General features: G+C 40.9%; 3 protein-coding genes across 4 annotated transcripts; 2 read left to right on the forward strand and 1 right to left on the reverse strand.

Annotated features, from left to right (window-relative positions):
- Window positions 1-11,624: 11,624 nt before the first annotated feature.
- Window positions 11,625-14,193, forward strand: dctn5 (dynactin 5). Its single transcript, XM_048246829.1, has 6 exons — window positions 11,625-11,798; window positions 12,187-12,255; window positions 12,411-12,529; window positions 12,660-12,771; window positions 12,872-12,974; window positions 13,398-14,193. The coding sequence occupies exons 1-6, from the start codon at window positions 11,751-11,753 to the stop codon at window positions 13,493-13,495; spliced, it is 549 nt and encodes a 182-aa protein (XP_048102786.1). The 5' UTR covers window positions 11,625-11,750; the 3' UTR covers window positions 13,496-14,193.
- On the reverse strand, window positions 14,164-17,482 carry rpusd1 (RNA pseudouridine synthase domain containing 1). Of its 2 annotated transcripts, none has more exons than XM_048246827.1 (6): window positions 17,419-17,482; window positions 16,932-17,131; window positions 16,491-16,614; window positions 16,302-16,404; window positions 16,053-16,154; window positions 14,164-15,627 (listed from the first exon to the last, which is right to left on the reverse strand). In XM_048246827.1, exons 2-6 carry the CDS (start codon window positions 17,120-17,122, stop codon window positions 15,245-15,247), a joined length of 903 nt encoding a protein of 300 aa, XP_048102784.1. In that variant the 5' UTR covers window positions 17,123-17,131; window positions 17,419-17,482; the 3' UTR covers window positions 14,164-15,244. The 2 variants fall into 2 exon arrangements, with proteins under 2 accessions (XP_048102784.1, XP_048102783.1); XM_048246826.1 differs by having other exon boundaries at window positions 17,415-17,465.
- Window positions 17,483-17,705: 223 nt separating this feature from the next.
- Window positions 17,706-19,379, forward strand: ndufab1b (NADH:ubiquinone oxidoreductase subunit AB1b). The gene is made up of 5 exons (XM_048246297.1): window positions 17,706-17,911; window positions 18,411-18,521; window positions 18,771-18,858; window positions 18,982-19,074; window positions 19,182-19,379. The coding sequence occupies exons 1-4, from the start codon at window positions 17,741-17,743 to the stop codon at window positions 19,071-19,073; spliced, it is 462 nt and encodes a 153-aa protein (XP_048102254.1). The 5' UTR covers window positions 17,706-17,740; the 3' UTR covers window position 19,074; window positions 19,182-19,379.
- Window positions 19,380-20,392: the final 1,013 nt, after the last annotated feature.

Genomic DNA, 20,392 nt, shown 5'->3' on the forward strand with positions numbered 1-20,392 from the left:
GAAGCCTTTCTCCTGTAATGTCTTAAGCACCAGCGGGTATGGCCAAATATTATTCCAGTCCTACAGTCCATTCACTAAGAAGCTTAAACATTCACATCCATTCAACAAATTGCTGCCCCATCTGTTAGTTAAATAATTTGAAACCTATTAAGCCACTGTTGTTAAACTTCTGTTGCTATTGTAGTCAGCTGTGTGGCCTCCCATTAAGAGGTTGTTAACTCATGGAATGGCCTAAAGCTCTTGACCATACAACTGCCTGCTTAAACTGATCCTTTTAGGTGAAGTGCTGTTTCAGCATAAGAATTTCCTTGTAAGTAGACCATTCTGTTCTACTGAGTGTGTGTTGCTCGGTGGTGAGTTGAATGATAAATTATTATCTAATTTCTGAGTGGTATACAATCCATTTCGAGGAACTCTTTCTTCTAAAATAATTATTAAGAAGAAATTCTCATGCAGATCCAATAACATGTTGGCTTCCGGGTTATATTACTCCCCCGCCCACTCTCTAACACATACACTCATACACACACACACACACACACACACACACACACACACACACACACACACACACAGAACAAGAGGGAGATAGAGAGGGGGGGCATGGTTTCTGTGAACTGAGTACAATTACAGCTGCCAAATATAGCTTTAATACAATCCAGAACTATAACGAGTGAAAGGAAAAAGTCTAGATCACATCCAATCATGAAAGGTACACAAAAAGTAAATAATAATGAGATTTTGTACATGCAATTCAGATAGTTTCAGGTAAACTACTAGTAACAATTTTTAATTACATTCAACGCTTGTGATATTATTGTACAGTTGTAATGCACCATTTTTAAAAATATTTCCCTTTTAAATGTCATCGAAGAAATGGAAAGTCGCTAAGCCTTGTGAGAATACAATACATTGAATCGCTGCTTTAGAGCTTAGGTTAGCTCACAGCAATAATCACATGGAGATTTCATAACTGTTCACAATGGTCACACAACCAAATTAGCTTCCTTTTGGAAAACCTATTTAAAGGAACATTTTAAGGTGATTTTAAAACATTCAAAGTGCTTTCCCTGAAGAAATATTTCAAATGTGGATTCTGGAATGCATTCTTGAAAACAAAGATTATCCTTGTACAAGATATGGTAAGCATCACTTCATATTGAAATATTTGCATATATTTCAATATATGCAAACATTTCAATATTTCAAACATATTGAATATCTACACAAACATTAGCATAAATATATTAAAAATCATACAGGCCAATAATATATAACCAATTAATTCATCTGTATTTTCTTACATCATTTAAAAATATTCTCTCCCACTCCATCCTCTTGGAATATAAATGACTGCAGGGGCACCCACCTGATGTTGAGTGTGAAAAGATTAACACTGATATGTTTGCAGCCACATATTTACAAATTCTAATATCAAGGGTGAGCTTGATTAGATAAGCCAGAGTGATAGGTTTGAGAGTGAGTGATTCTTCTTTCACCGGCAATGCATAGTAGAGAGAAAAAAACAAGGATTTCAAAATGAAAGAGGGGGAACTCTATCTCCTTGAGAGTGACACAGCAGTCGTCCAATATCAGCTCCCAAAGAATCCTGCCTTCCTCATGCCCAGAGAGCAGAACACGGCACATGTCCGGTCGGCCACCATGACAGTACGTCTCCGTCACTCCCCCGCAATCCAACCATCACAGAGATCGATCGCTGGTCAGCCTGTTGGAAATGTGTGTTACTCATGCCATGGATGACGTAGCAACAAATGACGTACAATTCCCATAGTCGAGAAAGAAAAAAGAAAAAAGGAAAAAAGAAATCTGCTCCATTCAGCATAGGGTTTCGGTCATTTTAGTCCAGGTAAAGAAAAGGGGTTGGGGGTCAATCAATCCTCTTTGTTGGGCAGGAGGCCCATCTCTGTGGACTGGTTGTTCAGGGCCTGCTCCAGGAGTGCACGGTGCATGGTGGCGGGCAGGTAGAGGAAGGCGTAGAGTAGCCCCAGGAGCACTAAGGCGATGAAGAGGGGGATGCCCCAGTCGGTGGTCATCAGGGGCTCTTCGCAGCGTGCCTGCAGGAATGACCCCTGCATGGTTTCCTGGCAAAGATTGATTGATTGAACTTCAGAAAGCTCCGGAAGACGTACCCTCCCAGCTTTACCCCCCGACTTGTCTGCCTCCACGGACACTGAGCCACGCCCAAACTGCACTGCCTTCAGAGGGGACAGAGTGTCTGGCTGTGCGCTGTGATCCTGGACTCTGCCTCACCCGGTGTCCTCTGCGCCCGAGCACACCTGGACGTCTGATATCCCCCTCTCTCCAGCAACGTGACACGGCGAGGATGGCAGATGTCAAGCGGATCGGGCTGAGCCCCTTGCATGATACCTGCGGCGTAGTGACTCACAGTGATTCCAGCAGGCTAAACAAATCAGATACCACGTAATCATGTGGGGATGAAGACAGATGCCAATCAAAAAGTAAACACAAAGTACAATGGAATCTTTCGTCACTAAGCCTGCTTAAGGTATTACCCCAGGGTGGCTGTTGACTGAAATCACAGGCGGGTAGCCCAGGGAGGGCAACAATCGAGGTAGACATGGACCTTGTTGAAATATTATGCAATGCTATAGATATATCCAGAAAAACAGAAAAACTGACAAATGTTCCTATTCACAGCTGTGGGTACATCGAAGAGCTCCGATTGCGTCTCCCCTCCAAAAAATGGGATTAATGAAAGGCAGCAGCTTGCTTAATATGTCTAGAGAGCTTCTTTGCGCTGATCTAATATGTGATTTATTCCCGGGTGCATAACAGCCACGCAGATGCAGACACACTCCCACTACCAAGAGAAATACAGCTGACTCGACAGGCCAGAAGATTTCACCCCAGGGTGTAAAAATCTGTTTCAGTGCTGGCAAAGAAATAGTTGGTAAATGAACACATACATCTGAAGAATGAGAAGGAAGACTCCAGACCTGCGGTGAGCCCAATTACTGTTCACACAGCTGTGATGGATGGTCTCCCCAGAGCAGGGTCTAGTCTCAGCTACCTGCTGCCTGCCTCGTCTCGGTCTGAGTGTATGTCTGGGTGTATGTGTGTCTGGGTTGCAGAAGGGGACAAACTTTAAGACAAATTGCCGCAAGCACGTCCGAATTAACATGTGCAGAGGACAGTGGGGGAAGTCAAGATGCGAAACTTAGGCAGACGTGAGGCCTTCCCCGGGAGAGAAGGACAAATCAGGAGGCCTCTCGGTAATGAGGTGAACAGAGCTCATTAGCCCTATGCTCAAACCAATTAAGCCTATTTTCATCTTACAGGAGATGATGACTTTTCTGCAATCATCTTGAAATTATCACCAAACATCAAAGAATATGTGTTTGAATATGATTTTTGTATGTGATTCACATAAATAATACATTCGTCATGAGAAAAACAGACGGACAGACAGACAGACATCTTCGATGTGTAGGCTATTCTCAAAGACCAAAACAGTACCTTTTGCTATACTCAGCAAACACCTTCTTCTGTAGGTCTTTCAGGGACTGAGATGAACAGGCAAACTACAAGTGGCTGATGTGCTCTGTGGCATGGGGCCAGCGAGCATGCGTCTATCTCCGGGAGAGGGTTGCTGTCGAGCGTGAACGCCTGCCATGAAGGGCCGTCATAAAGCCATTAATGCAAATGAATATGCGGCCCAGGTCTTGAGCACAGGCGGCGTCTGTGACTCACCTCGACGGCAGTACACCGAGGAGTAGCGTTGGGTTCTGTCTGCTTAAAATAGAGGAGGATGGATTATATAAGACATGAGCAGAGGCTGCCTGTACTCACACAACCCGTGCCTACGATGAGCCTCAGGAAAGTGGGTTTCGAAGCAATACAGAGAGAGAGAGAGAGAGAGAGAGAGAGAGAGAGAGAGAGAGAGAAAGAGAGAGAAGCAAGAGATATGGAGGGAAAGATGGTGTGGTAGATGATGAGATTGAGTATAAGAAAAATACAGAGATAGAAACAGGGTTACAAATACGCGAGAGAGATGAGAGGAGAGTGCAAGAGGAAGAGAGGAGGTGTATTCATTGTGTTTGCTTCTAGAACAGGCAGAACTAATCATCTCGACAAACCCGGCACTCGAGGCAGAGATGACTCTGCCTCACTTCACTCTGTCTCTGAAGGGATGGCGTGTCCGTCGCCCACAGCCATGGGGGCTGGCAGCGTTACATAAACCCCTCGAGGATAGATATTTCCCTGGGCCCTGCCCAGGGAGAGAGGGAGATGGAGAGAGGGAGAGAGATAGAGAGGGGGGCGACGAGAGAACCCACACATTCCACCGGGTGAAAGCTCTTGGATCCAGCAACCTTTAAAAAAAAAAAAAAAAAAAAAAACCTCCACTCTTTCAGAGCCGGTGATCCTCCCTCCAGCCTTTGAACAGTGTAGGATGGCCTGGAAATTTGAACAGGAGTCAGGCACGACTCTGCCTAGGGAATAAGAGAAAATAGTTCAGCTACAGGCTCTACACCCCCAATAAATAAATAAATAAATAAATAAATAACACACACACACACACACACTGTGTTTTCTTTCGCGGGCAGAAAACACTACAGGCTTCACAGCTTTGTCCGCGCATGGAGATGAACACTAACAGCAAACCTATTGTTTCAAACTCAGTCATGGTGCCAGGTATATTTGTTGAGGCTCCAAGTTCCAAGTAGACCATTGGCACCTGCTGTTGCTTAGATGGCAGTGACCATGGGTCCTACAGTCCTATGGGTTCAGTGGATTCCGATAACCATGGGTTAATATCAAAGAAACTCCTAATAACATGTCATAAAGGTCAGTTGGGAGCCACTTGAAATGATAGAAAATGACAGTGAGGGCCAAGGTGGCCTATACCTCAGTTATGGAGATGTGTGATGTGTGTGTGATGTGTGGTTATGATGTGTATGTGTGTGTGTGTGTGGGGCGGGGGGCGGAGGGGTTATATGTCTGTGTGTGTGTGTGTGGTTAGATCTCAGTTATGGACATCTGTTGATGTGTGTGTGTGTGTGTGTGTGTGTGTGTGTATGTGTGTTCATGCAAGTGGAAGGTGGGTCAACTGATTATGACTCACACACTAGTGGGAAAATGTAATTAAAACATCACAAACAACGGCCTGGAGATTAAGAGCTCTACAGAGGTTAGTTGGCGGTGGCCACCTTTGCTCTGCAGGTGCTTGCATGAGAGGTAGTGAGGAAAGCATAAATAGGAATACTGACAGCCGCATTGTGACGCAGCCCTGTCACAATGCGGAAATTACCCTCTCGGTCAGACGGGAACCTGGAGAGGATGTGGGGGAGACGGTAATTAAATTCAGCGCGCCACCTGTTTACTGCCATTTGAAAGTGGCCCCAGCCTCTCCGGTGCCTGCCTCTGCCTGGCACAATACAAATCGATGAGAGACTCTTGAGAGCCTGTGTTGGACTCTCCAAAAAAAGAGAGAGATATTAGACACAGACCGAGTGAACACACGGTGTCAAATGTATGCATGCAAGAAAAAAAAAACAGTCTATAAACAGAGCATAAACAAACACGGAGAGTGGCAAATATTGTCAGAAAACACACTGCTGCCATCACATCCATATGTACATATGTAATGGCCAAGCTGCTTGTTGTGTGCTTGTCCTTCCGATTCCATCCATTGATGCAGATGAATGAAGGCTATTTTAATTGCTAAGATTATGAACAGGCCTTTCGATTAGAGGAGAAGCACAAATTAATCCCCTGGATCCAGCGCATTTCTCAGTTTTGATAATCCTTTGCCCAAGCAAGGATATTTAACTTCACATCCGCAAGTGCACATCCCTTGGCAAATATTGACTTGTGTACCCTCCCTGTATTGTACGAGACTCCCTGGAAGGGTTTGGACAGCTGTTTGATCATTTTGTATGTGCTTCAAAAGGACTTCAAAAAGAGGTTATTATTTGCACTCAGAAGCAAAGAGGATTTATTTTTAAAGCAATTGTTTGACACCTACTTCAACAGGGATGGTTCAAATAGCAGCTCTGACCGAACAAAGCTTTGAAGCGTAATCCAGACATTCTACTCTCCTTTCTCTTTTAATCTTGATCTCTTTTTGGGAAAAAAAAGCTTCAACCCTGACAGGGCACCCACTTTCCTTTAGTTCTGTGTGACTACACACACCGGCTTTACGGATCATTCCTCGAGAGTGGATAAAACACAGCACCATATTTGGTGGCATTGGAAATATAGCAAAGAATAGGTGCTCAGACTTAATCCAGTCATCGCAGACTATAATTCCACTGTTCCAGGTTCCTTTCAAGGTGTTTTCAGTGAAGGTCATCCTTGCAAGACACTTCGGGCAGGGGGTCTGGACAGTACCAGCTGGTCTGGGGCATGGAGCTGAAGCCAGATTTTTTTGGGTGTCACAGCAGAGGCCTCAGGCACTCACTCATATCATTCTAAAATGAAATAAGCACTTAGAATTAGATACGCTTATAGCACAAATACAAAATAAGCTGCCCCATTTGCCTGGGCATTGTAATTGAGTTATTAATTATTATCACACCAAAAACGTGGTGACAGGTTTCCCTCTTCTTTGCAACAGAGGATTCTTGTAAATGGAAACAACACTTCATGTGGTTACAGATGACAATGTAGTGTATGTGTGTATAAAAAGGTACCTTTCTTAGCTGTTGGAATTTGAGAGAGAGAGAGAGAGAGAGAGAGAGAGAGAGAGAGAGAGAGAGAGAAAGAAGGAAACACTGACTCATTATCAATTTGTGGGGTGGCTCTTACTGTAAACTTTAATGGATTCACGCCAGTGCCATAACCATAACCCGTGAAGAGAGAAAATCAATACACCCCATGGAAACTATTGACTATTGTCCATTGGTCAATACATAAGCTTGAGTGACCTCTCAGATAACATTGTGGTTGTATGGGGCTCTCTTGTGTAATTTCAACAACAAAACTTTGAGCTGACAGCTGGGCCCATTCAGAGGATTACAGGACAGAACTTACACAATGGAATGATAGTGCCAAGGCTCACTGTCCCTCAATTTGGCCTCAGGTGAAATGGTTGTGAACATAATCACATATGTGTGTAACCTGACGAGCCAGACCCACATTAAAATGTAGATCTGGGCACTTACCGTTCGCAGTGCTCAGTCCAAGGGGCGGGATAATCAGTTGTCTTTCAAATTCCCTCTGCACGCAATAGAACAGCGGCAGCGCTGAGTCCCATGCGTTTCCCACCAGCGGAGCTAGTTGGCTAGTTCAAACGTTTGCCAACTTAATAAAAGCTTAACTCGTGTCACACTGTTCGGCAGCAGCAACATCCATCTTATTTGTTTTCAAGTAGCAGGGAATTCAAGCCAAACCGTTGCAACTCTGCCATCAATCATTATGTTAAGCCCACCTAACGACTCTATACGATTTCATTGGCATGATTAAATTTCGATTTCTGGAGCTCACAAGCCAACAGAGAGTTGCTAGACTAGCCTGCTAGGGGCGCGTCTAGATTTCTAGGCTAATATGTGTGCACACCAGTGTTGCCACAGTTACCTTGAAAAAGTAATCTGATTACTGATTACTGATTACTCCTTTAAAAAGTAACTTAGTTACTTTACTGATTACTTGATTTTAAAAGTAACTAAGTTAGATTACAAGTTACTTTATTAGTTACTTTCAGCAGCTGCCGACAACACCCCCACCGCCTCAACATAAAACCGGTTTTGCCAATACTCACTATACTGGAAGTGCATTTTAACAATGTATAGCAGACATCCCAACCTAACCTACTGTACTTAGATACTGAAATGCAGATGTTTGTTCAATAATGTCTAGTCAGTACACCAAATAAGGAAGGCCTATTGATAGAAATTGTGATAGTAAAATATGTAACTATGTTTGGTAGTTTGGCCTTTTCATGTAGCCTTGGCAACTAGCCATCTAGTATAGGCCTGAGTAATATGCAAATTAAATTACACTTGTTAAACTCACCTCAACAAGTCTTTTGCAATCATTTAACCCGCCGTGAGCAATGCTAAAGTAACTGTTACAAACAGTGCAGTGTGCAATACTATCATTATGTTTTACTCTTATGAGACAATTGGGTACACTTTTGTGTATTCTGATGTGAAATGGGTCTTAAATGTTCCTTTTTGAGGGGCACTGACTCTGCCATGACGCTCCTGTTCCTAGATACACTAACTCGGTGGTCCCCAAACTACGGCCCGCCACCTCATTTTGGGTGGCCCCCCAAAACATGTCTGTGGTATATAGCATCTGGCCCGCACGGGAGTAGGACATGTCAAACTATAACCTCCGTAATTTCCCCCATTCATTCTCTATGGCGAGTCTTAAAGGAATTATCCGGAGTAAAATGCACTTTAGATCAATTTACGGATGATTGGGAGTACATACGTTGAGTTGACATCAAAATCATGTCATTCAGATGTGTTTTGAGAAAGTTCGATTTTACAGTTTTTAGTCAAAACTCGTTAGCCTATTAGTGACCAGGGCATGTCATTTCGCCGCTACAAAACACTATTTTTATACAGTTCCACAGTTCTTCTACAGTTCCAAACAACATTACACTTACGTGGTAGTGAGTAGAGGGTCCCTAAAGCCAAACCGAAGTATCCCGAGGTCTTTATGTGGTCGGATAGAGAGTCCAGAATGAATTTCATCAAGCCAGTACCTTTCCGGAAATGTTGCTGCTGCAGCTAGCATCTTTAGGGGAAAGTCTGTAGGAGTCGATGAGCTCGAGGAGCTTTTGACTTGCGTTTTGAACGTGTTACTGGCATCACTGGTGCGCACACACACACACACATTTTAACTACTTTATTTATGTCCGCAATTCATAATAAATGTACATAAGGACATAAATGTTACAGATACAGAACATATAAGGCATGACCCACCAATGTGGGTCTGATGACAATCTCAAAGAGCAGATTTATGGATACACAAAACACCTTCTTCTCCATACAGTATATGGCGAGATCCAATAATGGAGGATATTGAGCAGTATTTGGCAATTTGCTTTGCCCTTGCTTTTGTAAAGCCAACTATCCTGAGACCCCTAATGACAAGCCTTTGCATGTGGCCCAGGCTGCTGAAGATAAGTACCAGATCCTCCAGAAGCATCCTCTAGACATGAATCAAAACAGCAACCTACTTCCAGGATGAACACATCCCTATCGTGCTCATCAATGGTTATAATATCAGGCCTGGTGGCATTTAAATCAGAGAACTCAGACATTGTAGAACACCAGGAAAGCATTTGTTGTTTACATGTATTGACACATTTGGAAAAAATAAGGATGATACATTTCCAGATAATGTCCACAATCCTATCATGCCTGGATACATAAAGACTTTTGTAAAAATGAATTTAATATGTGTGACATGGATTCTATGACTTGCTCTTGTCCATGATGTATACACAATGGTGAGTGGGAATGAGGATACCAGATTGACAGGTTTAACCTTGTTGGGTATACCTGAAGCCTCGCTTTGACTGTAAAAATTAGTATGTCTTCATCAATAGATGAATTGTGAAAAATTGTGTGTGAGATGGAGTGATCTGCAAAAGGGATACATGTGAGCTATCATGCACATCAATGCAAAGAAATAACTGTTGACATTGAGGGGAGTGTTAATTTATTTTCATTGTGTCCCCTAGGTTATATCTGTGGAATGAAATGCCTTGTATGTGAAAAACAAAACTTCTTCCCGAAGCACTGTTGAATTTATTTCTTCAGCATATTAGGTCATAGCATAGATTATTATGGCCATTATTTGAACAGTGAAAATAATAATAAAAGAGTTTTTGAACTTTAATGTCACTAATGCTGATTATTCAATGATTCATTTGAATTTAAATATTTAAAATACTTTCACAGCAAAAATTATATATGCGATTAATTTAGATGAATTAATCACAGAGTATGTAATTAATTAGATTAATTTTCTTAATCGATTGACAGCCCTAATATATAGATATATAGACTTTATTCTTGCACTGTTGGACTTACTCATTTGCACTATCACCATGACACTCATTCACACAGAGCACCTTACCTTACCTTACTATGCACAGAGAATCACAGGCTCAGTCCCTGCCTCAGTCATTGCAAGCGCCTCTTGATTGATTGATCACCCACTATGTGGATACTGTTTTTAGAATTGATTTTTATTTAGTATATTCTTTATCTTCTACTGTCCTTATTGCTTAGTTGTGTTTTTTATATTATATACTTTTAATTACATTTTCTGCTGTTAGTGAATGTGTGTGTATTGTCTGTATGCTACTGAGGATCAATAAAGTATCTATCTATCTATCTATCTATCTATCTATCTATGTATCTAAAGCTCATTGAATTGAATTGAGAGAGAGAGAGAGAAAGAGAGAGAGTGAGAGAGAGAGAGAGAGAGAGAGAGAGAGAGAGAGATGTATAGGATCTTACATCACTCTGTGAGATAAATCTATGTCATATTACACCATAATTTCCCTTAGCCTATACCGGTAACCTATCAGTCTGTCTATCTATCTATCTATCTATCTATCTATCTATCTATCTATCTATCTGTCTGTCTGTCTGTCTATTGTTGTATAATGTAGCATAGCAAGACCTAACTGATCAATAAAATTTGTGTAAGATTGTAAAGCTGGGTTATTTTAGGCCTACACCATGCATTAGCACAAGTTAGCATAATAGGCTACAGTAAATAGGCTTACAGAAATAAGAAGGGAGGAAAGGGTGGGGAGTGAGAGAAAAGGTAGATAAGAAAAAGGTAGTGGAGGAGTGGTAATATGACATAATAATAATAATAATAATAATAATAATAATAATAATAATAATAATAATACGTTTTATTTATATAGCGCTTTCTCAGACGCAAAGTCACTTTACAAAGTCAACACAAACAGAGCAAGAAGACAACACAAAAACAGACAGTCAAAAAAGGGCAAGTCAAGGATGAGTCAAGCGGTGGCGGAAGGTGAAACGTGTTCCTGAAACAGAAAGGTCTTCAGATGAGCTTTGAAGAAAGGAAAGGAAGGACGGTCACGGAGGGATTGAGGGAGGGAATTCCAGAGCTTAGGGGCCATGGCGCTGAAAGACCTGCCACCTAGGGTAGAGTCTGGTTCGGGGGACAGAGAGGATATTTTGATTAGAGGATCTGAGGGAGCAGGAAGGAGTGTAAGAAATCAGAAGGTCACAGAGATAAGGAGGAGCAAGGTCATGGAGGGCTTTGAAAGTGAGTAGCTAGTAGAATTTTTAATTTGATTCGGGACAGAACCGGTAACCAGGGAAGCTGAGAAAGAATAGGGGTGATGTGTGCAGATATCTTGGTATGAGTGATTAGTCTGGCTGCAAAGTTCTGAATGAAGTGATTTAGGGAGGCCAATGAATAGGGAGTTGAAGTAGTCTAGGCGGGATGTAATGAAGGAATGTAATGATATGATAGGCTAAATGTTAGGAAAGTGGTGCTCCTTTGCAGATGTACATGCCACTGACTGGTCCATAGAGCCATCTAGAGTCCTTCCAGTGAATTGACTATTTCTCCGGGAGACATTATTAATCAATTTTGGTCGATGATGTCTTTGACTCTACATGCAATGTCTGTCAACCAACAACAGCGGAAACCAGGGGAGCGGCTGACAGCCAGCCGATTCAAGTTAACGTTACCCAGATATTCAGTGGCAGTCATCGGGAGTTTGGCTAGTGAATCCACAATTCCAGTATATAATGGAGCTGTGTGAAATATTGTACAACAAGGCAGAATATATAGAGACGGTCAGTAAGTGCATTTGCACACGTAACATGTTTTCCTTGATTCCACATTAGCAAGTAACAGTTCAGCTAGCGATAGCGAATTAGCACCGTTGTAGGCTACCATGTATGCTGGTGTTTATCACAGCTTTTACTGAATCTATTTTTGCTGTCTAGGTACACAATACGACAATTAATGCTATTATTGAGTAACTAAGTTGTGGTGTTACTGGATTTTTTGTTTATGCTAATTTCACACAAACAGTGTATTTGTTCTGTGATAGCTAGCTAATTAAATATGGCTAAGTTAGCTAAAGCTGAAGTTGCTTGGTACCTGGAGAACGTTACTTCTTGTAGCAGTTAACATTGTCTTTTTTTAATCAACGATAACTAATATATAATTTCCTTGCAGGCATCGGGTAATAAGGTTAGTCGGCAGTCGGTACTCTGTGGGAGTCAGAACATCGTGCTTAATGGAAAAGTGAGTATTACTGTGTCGATTAACGTTACAAGTCTGTCAACGCTAACGTTAGCTTTTACGCAGATTGAAAACTACCGTTAGATGACATGCAATACAGTGGCAACTAGATATCCTATTCACTGAAACCTGGATTTATTATTTGTTTTTTACCTTAGACCATTGTTATGAATGACTGCATTATCAGAGGCGATCTGGCAAATGTCAGGGTGGGAAGACACTGTGTCATAAAGAGTCGGAGTGTGATTCGTCCACCCTTTAAAAAGTTCAGCAAGGGGTAAGTAATGATTTTATCTGTCAGTCGAGATATGGATGTGGCTGGTATCCATGCAAATCCTACAGTATTTTGTGTTTGTCCTAATATTGATTCTAAGCTCGCTTGTGCTTTGGTTTTCAATTATGCTTAGAGTGGCATTCTTCCCACTGCACATTGGGGACCATGTGTTCATAGAAGAAGACTGTGTTGTTAATGCAGCTCAGATAGGATCTTATGTCCACATTGGAAAGAACTGTGTCATTGTGAGTACACATTTACTGTGTTACAACATTTGTTGACCATGAACAATTTCAAGAAACAGAATGGAGTATTTAGCCTTTTACTATGTATGCTTTTTTTCAGGGTCGTCGCTGTGTTCTGAAGGATTGCTGTAAAATTTTGGATAACACAGTCCTGCCTCCTGAGACCGTGGTTCCTCCCTTTACAGTCTTCTCTGGTTGTCCAGGTAAGTGACATCCATATGTAGAAGTCTGATCCGTCCATGCATCCATCCATGATGAGACTTTTGACAGCTGATGTTTATGTGTAGGTTCAGATCCACTAAATGCACACTTCCAATTCAACAATCAGTCCACTTGAACTGACATAGCCTAGGTCATTAGAAAACTAATGGAAAAGACTGTTTAACTCTCATTCACTAAGTAGGCCCGAGTTAAAGTGTGTACTCGTAGATGTTTGGATTGTGGGGAACCCTTTGCATTCATATGTACTATGTTTGTGTAAAACTGTATGTTTGTTATGATCTTTATGATCTATAACCGTACAATTGTCCCTTGGGGATGAATCAAGTATCTATGTATGTATATACTGTATGTGTCTAGTAAAGTGTTGACATTGTCCCCTCCATTCCTCTCTGTCTGGTTTGAAGGCCTGTTTTCAAATGAGCTCCCAGAGTGCACGCAAGAGCTGATGATTGACGTCACCAAAAGCTACTACCAGAAGTTCCTCCCTCTCAGCCAGATCTAACACTCCTGGGTCAATCTCCCACGGACCAAAAGAGAAAGGACTGGCGGCCCCATCTTCACAAAGGTTCTCCAAGTAGGAGAGTATAGATGAAGGATCAGTTTTCAGCTGTAGTTTGAATGGAAACTGACAGAGGAAATGGACCTATGAAGGATCTTTATGACTATGGGTCCACGTATTTGATAGGACTAGAAATGCATCTCAGGGTGGTGCAGACCTTAGGCCACCTGCTCGTTATAAACAGTGAATATTCTAGTCCTTCACCATTAATTAAAGTCCTTAACTATATACATGCCTTGAATACCTTGTCAATACTCATCAAAATATGTTGTCAGAATCAGAAGCTTTATAGCGTGTGTTCACTGATCAGCTAGGTTTTTCCATTGTCAGTGAGTTTTCAGTTCCTCCCTCTGAATCCTGAGAGTTGTCTCTGAGCCCTCTCTGTATGTGGCATCATTGTTCCGTGCCTCTGTGCCTCATCTGTTAGTTGAGGTTAGTGGCGAGAGGGGCCTTGGGTATTGGAAGCAGATCACAAGACAAGCCATGTCACATGAAAAACAACATGACCGGTTTAGTTTGCTTTCCTGGCCTATTATTTATTGTATGTGTAACTGGTCTGCACTTGCAACACTAAAATACTTCTTGCGAGCGGCATTTTCAGATTCACATGGTTGCTAATAAATGCATTTTTTTTTATTGTCTCAGCTTTGTTAGTGTTGTGTTTCATTCAATATTTTTGAGAGAAGTCTAGTGCATGTTAAAGTACAGGTTAAGTAAATACTGTCACCAGTATTCTACATTAATTTATAGCCATCAAAACATCATAATGGCACACATACAACCATTCTGAATGCATCTTTTGTTTCACTGAGCCCAGGGCTAAGGCTACCTCTTGGTTCTTAATGGAAGCCACATGAACACAAGATAGACTACAGTGATCTTATCTTATGCAATAGGTCATGCAGCCAAAGCATCAGCACATTTTAGATAGCAGCAGATTCCAGAAATGACTTTTAAAAATACGTAAACTTTCTGCTGATTTGCTACATCTGCATGCCAGTTGTGTACAAATTAACATCAAAACAAATAAAAAAAACTGTACATGTTCATAAAACAAACTACATATCCTTTCCAGATAAAAAGTGCATAACATATGATTAAAATACATACAGTAAAAGTACAAACCGTACATAAGAGCAGTAAGCTCATATCACAGCTCATTCATACAAAGTTTTCTTCGCAATATCTAGTAGTACACATGGCATACTTTGTGGTTCCTATGTCTGTGTGTGTGTTAAAGAGTTAACATTTAGCTGGTACACACTGTGATCAGCAGCAACACGACACACAATGGTGAGAGCAAGGAAGGTGCAAGGACCCTGTTGTGGTTCTACATTAGTAACTGACAACCATAGGTCACTTATAAGATGCTCTCTCTAGTTCAATCATCTGTAGCTTAAATGTCTTTTGGACGATGTGAAGTCATTTAAACTAATTGGTTTGTGAAAATTTAATATGCAACATCCAAGTATGAAAAGCTCTGGCCTTAATGTCCATCATGAGGTAATACAGTGAGTTGTGGTCCATTAATCAATTAAATTACTCCTACTGAACCTATTTGGCACTTTACATCACAGTGTGTTTGGAGAACATTGTCTCTGCTAGTATAGGGCACATAAACACTGCTAGGCTAACAGGAGTGCTAACAGCTAAAGAACCTGGGAGGGAAAGCACAGGTAACTTGTAGGAGTGTCAGTCCAAAGACCACTCACTTAGCCACTGTTGACACAGGGCCCTCTGCTCCTCTGTCTCCTCCGTGGTTCTTCTCTTCTCCTCCACTTGTAATGTTTCATCAGTGGGTCGGCTCTCCTCCTCCTTGCAGCAGTCTAGCAGGCCCCCCAGTGCACCCTCTAGTGTCTTCACGAGTCTCTCTGGAGCCCATTTGGTGTCTCTGACTGGCAGGAAGGGGTCTGGGGCAGTCACATGGATGGGCTCCTTTGGCAAGGGGATACGCAAGAGGTAGGCATGCAGCATCATACGGTAGGGGCTGTTGTCTTTGCCCAAGCTGTAGGTGTAGTCGCCAACAATGGGGTGGCCAACAGCGCTACAGTGTACTCTCAGTTGGTGGGTGCGTCCTGAAAAAAAAACAATTGCCAATCAGGCAATTTGATTGTTTACATATAAAACAATAGCAGTCGGGTAACGGCAGACTACAATATACAACTGTAACCAAACTATATAACTGCAACATCATAATATAACTAACCAAAGCAAAACCAAATTCCAGTATTGGTATTCTGAGCCAGATCTGGGTAATCATGTTAGAGGAGAGTGACGTAGTAAAGAATATTTGACGTTTTTTTAGTTTTCAAGTTATGTGAGCAGACAAGCACACATGAACGGACCCATTTACAATTATTCCCTTCCCTTTATCAGGGCGAGTACTAAATGTATATGCAAATACATAAATTAATACCACATAGTATACCGTAATCAGATAATTTTACAAATAATTTAACCACAGTCACAAATCAAGTCTACACAAGTACCAAAGTTCTACCTGTTAGAGGCTGCAGTAGCACTTTGGTGACTGGCTCACCATCATATGTTCCATATTCAAGGACTTTGAGCTCTGTTTGACTGGGCTTAGGATTCTCACAACCTGAAACAGAGAGAGAGAGTTATTGTAACTAAATTAATGTAAACCCAATTAGGTACTCAGCATTCATTTGGCAACTGACAGCATTTAACAGATAATTATGCATGTGAAAAGGGCTATTCAACAAACAAATATGAACAAATATCTCACCTTCAGTGCCATCAATACACATCATATGAGTCTTGCCCTCTTCAGTGTTTTTGCCAATAGCAAAGTTCAGCGTCATTGTTTCTTTCTCAACTGTCCCTCGGAGCTATAAGATAGAGACATGGAAATTCTTAATGATTAATAAACTGACTGATCATGCTGCTGTATTTGAAACATAGCAGACTTGCTTACCAGTGCCAGATATGCCTTTGTTACAAGCCGGTCTTTGAAACATCTGTAGGCATTCCCTGCAGCTGCTTTATTAAGGGCTACACAAAGAGCACCACTAGTGGAGAAATCCAACTGGTGGCAGAATCTGAAAACATGAATTAAAAAAACGATTATGAACTGCCATGCAATAAGCTATGTCTTAATAGTTGGCAGTTGAGATTAATTAAATTATGACAAAAGAGTGACATATAAAGTGTACTTTTATTGCATTACATCAGGGCTTAAATAATAAGGTTGGTAACTGACAACGGAATGTAAGCACCAACAAATAATTATTTTATTAAAAGTATCTATCTATCTATCTATTTGCTCATATACAGCACATCATGGAATTTGTCATTCATCTTGCTCCATTATTTAAATTCCACCATATTTCAAGCATATAAAAGAAAGAACCAACACCTGAAACCATAGTATGTCCCAGGGTCGACCAGACTTGGAAAGTGATGATTCAGCTGACTCTGGACGGTCTGCTTTTCATACCACATTTTGCTGTCGATACGTATGTCCCAGTGCTTATTGACAACAATGTAATCTGCACTGTGATACAAGATACACAAGTTCTCCAAACTCGCAGGCTCCATGTCGATCATTTCTATATCCTGCAACAGAACATCATAGGACAAATTGTGTACATTTTACGTAGGGCATGTCAGGAGTATGCACACCCGACAGCGAAACTTGTAATCCGTTTTGCGTACTACAAAATTAAGACAGAGGGTTGTGAATATGCTGTACACAGGCGAGACTGCGAATATGTTGTGCGTCTGTAAGAGGCCATTCATTAACAACCATAACAGTTCGACACACTATCACTATATCTTGCTTTAGATCTATAATTATTAGACACGCTATAACAACGATAAATTGGTGTTATTCGTGTACCTGCCTTAAAAGATGGTTAACCATGAAACAAGCACAACCACGTTGATAAATAATTACGTCACGTTTCAAAACATAGGTAGTTAGTTTCCGTATCCGGGTCAAGTATGTAATTGTGATGTGTGTAGTTAACATTAAATATTTAATTGTGGCATGTATTCTTCAATTACAAAAATAGTTGTAATGTGTTTTATTTTTAAAAATCCTAAAAAAAAACTACAGATAAATAAGGAACATGTCAATATTTCCGGATTGGCTAGAATGCGCATGTGCTCATTGAATGTCTCTTGATCCTGGTGCATTCTGGGACTTGTCAGGGTTTCTCAGACATGGCGGCCCGTGCGCTCACCCAGTGTGTTCGTTCGCTAACCCGGTCTTCGACAAGGTTATTTCAAGGATCCGTGATCGCAAGATCAAGTAGTGCGCTGCTTTTTTCCAATGACCGATCATTTTCTGTGATCGGTTGCACCCAGAGAACACGGGGGATCGAGCAGTCTCGGGTAAGAGTTAAATAACATTGAAGGTTCTGAGTAGCAGCTTTGGCCTAGCGGTGCTGGATGATGCAGTGACCTACCAGTGTCTTTCCTGCAAATCCAGTCGTATCTTGGTTGTCAGCTAAAGATAGGGTAAAAACTGAGTTGATGGTATAAACAAACACACCAATAGGCATTGACAATTGTATGGTTTGTCTTGAAGTCTAACCATTATCATCGGCTTTTATACTCTTGTTGTATCTACCTCGCTAAGGTAACAGCTAATTTAAGTTAGCAGACCTACCAACCTAACTTGTCACGTTAAGTTGGCAGTTCCTTGAGGGTGATGCCAGCTGGTCACCACCTTGCTAAATTACGTGTTTTTAATTGCAAAAATGTATGAATGGGTCGTTTATGATACTTGGTTACTGCTGCAATATGTCCTTAGTGAGCCTGACAGAGTGGCTAGATGTTTCGATACATTAAACTATCCCTGAATTGTGTTTTTTTTTTTTTTCCTTCCAAGATTTCACAGCTGAGTCGACAGTATGGAGGTTTGCCTCCTCTCACAATCGAGGCAATCACAGAGCGTGTTATGTACGTCTTGAAGCTGTATGACAAGATCAATCCCGAGAACGTAAGTGTGTAGAATTGTGTTAAGTGTAAAACACATGACCACCCCTGTCTTGTTTTAACTTGCCTGTAGTGATATGGGGCTCGTCTTCTATCAACCCGTGGAGGAATCTAATGCTTAATGTTCTAATGCCTCAATCATATTGGTTGTCAATGCAGCATATTCAACTGCAAATTACTAGCAGAGGAGAAAGGCATCTGTTGTCCTTTTTCTTTTGATTATTGTCCACATTAATATTGTATTTTTCCCCAGCTGAAAGCGTCCTCTCACTTCATGAAGGATTTGGGGTTGGATAGTTTGGACCAGGTCGAAATTATAATGGCAATGGAGGATGAGTTTGGTAAGTTGATGGTATTTGTTTTTGTCTCCCCTTAAGCAGTTTATGCTCAGGTTTTGATCGTGTGGCTTCACAATTCTCTTTCTCTCTCTCTCTGTATGTGGCATGCTTGTGTGTGGTCCACAGGATTTGAGATCCCAGATGCGGCAGCAGAGAAACTAATGACTCCTGCGGAGATTGTACAATTCATTGCTGATAAGAAAGATGTTTATGAATAAGGTGATTTGGTGGCCATTTAACCATTAGCTCTCACTAATTCATTAGTTCTAAGTGTCCTGTGGTCAGTTGACATGAAGTAATTTTGTCAATTTTCTTTTTTCATCTAGGTGTGGTGGGAATGACCTTGTTGAATATACTGCAGATGTAACGGGGCAGTTTTTTCTGTTTTTGTATCCACTTGCTCACCTTGTCAGTCTGTGGCTATCAAAGTCCACTGCCTTGTCGTATGTACCGCTGTATGTGATAATTAAATGTGAGTTAATTCTTTGAGTTTTAAAGAGCTTAATAAACCAGACCTAAGAGAACTCATCGTTGTAATGTTTGTATTGTTTGCACAGCTCCACCTTGTGGCCAATCAGAGGTATGAACTCTAGAATCCATGAGCATCAATATTATTAAATATATAATAAAGTCAGAGTCTGCTATTCCATGATCAAGTTTTATGAGCTCACACAATGAACACTAAGAGAAGTAATCTGCTGAATGTAACTAAATGTATATTAGGATTTGAGAGGCAGACTTTTATAAATGCCCTTGATAATACCTTTTAATTTATACTTATGAGAATTAGTCTCTTTTAATTGTTCAGATGTGTAGTCTGTGAAGAGGTACAGTGACATATCAATTGAAAAAATTGTAAACTGAAAAAGTTACATTAAGGGGAATAGACCTTTACCAATCCTGTCTTATATCTGGATAAGGAATAGTTGAAAACCCTGGCATCATGCTGTCTGCATTATGTGGAAAACTGTGGTAATAACACTGCACACCTGTATTGTTCATTTTCTCAGTGAACTGCATGACCCTTTTTGGAAGTATTTTTTGTTGAAGTTAATTTACATCAGTATTTTATGTTCTGTGGGCAATTTTGATTGAAGTGATGGCTTCAAATTATTTATCCATCTTTCCATATGAATCAGTAATGGCAAATGGCACTCACACATTTTTGGCTACATTTGTCAGATTTTAGACCAAAAACTTTAGAAGAACATTGACAAATTCCAAATTGGGGTGAGTGTTTTAAGTGTTACATAGTTTAGTATTGTTCCTGGTAGTTTCTAAGCTTCATGTAGTACTTTCACACATTTAACTTCAGATCATTGCTCTATTTCTATTTTACTGGTTTCATGTGATCAAATAGCCTGGAGATGTTTGTGTCAGTGGTCCTATTGCATTGTCTGGACATCAAGTAGTTGGTTAGCGGTATGGGAAAATGAGAATAGTATGAATGTAAAAGTTATATCATTATCAAGTATCATTTTTACAAACAAGTTGTACTGACTCCATAAGGGCACTGCATGTCCTGTCTGAAAGACAT

The sequence above is a fragment of the Alosa alosa genome, chromosome 6 (assembly GCF_017589495.1).
Source record: "Alosa alosa isolate M-15738 ecotype Scorff River chromosome 6, AALO_Geno_1.1, whole genome shotgun sequence".
Lineage (NCBI taxonomy): Eukaryota > Metazoa > Chordata > Actinopteri > Clupeiformes > Clupeidae > Alosa > Alosa alosa.

Excerpts from the sequence above, each read along its gene's own strand:
- ndufab1b (XM_048246297.1), top strand. The coding sequence starts at position 17,741 with ATGGCGGCCCGTGCGCTCACCCAGTGTGTTCGTTCGCTAACCCGGTCT. Across the intron at positions 18,522-18,770 it reads ACAAGATCAATCCCGAGAAC|CTGAAAGCGTCCTCTCACTT; the intron begins GTAAGTGTGTAG and ends ATTTTTCCCCAG. Across the intron at positions 18,859-18,981 it reads GGCAATGGAGGATGAGTTTG|GATTTGAGATCCCAGATGCG; the intron begins GTAAGTTGATGG and ends TGTGGTCCACAG.
- rpusd1 (XM_048246826.1), bottom strand. The coding sequence starts at position 17,438 with ATGGTTAACCATCTTTTAAGGCAG. Across the intron at positions 16,615-16,931 it reads GGGACATACTATGGTTTCAG|ATTCTGCCACCAGTTGGATT; the intron begins GTGTTGGTTCTT and ends TCATGTTTTCAG. Across the intron at positions 16,405-16,490 it reads CAAAGGCATATCTGGCACTG|CTCCGAGGGACAGTTGAGAA; the intron begins GTAAGCAAGTCT and ends TCTATCTTATAG.
- dctn5 (XM_048246829.1), top strand. The coding sequence starts at position 11,751 with ATGGAGCTGTGTGAAATATTGTACAACAAGGCAGAATATATAGAGACG. Across the intron at positions 11,799-12,186 it reads AGGCAGAATATATAGAGACG|GCATCGGGTAATAAGGTTAG; the intron begins GTCAGTAAGTGC and ends ATTTCCTTGCAG. Across the intron at positions 12,256-12,410 it reads ACATCGTGCTTAATGGAAAA|ACCATTGTTATGAATGACTG; the intron begins GTGAGTATTACT and ends TTTTTACCTTAG.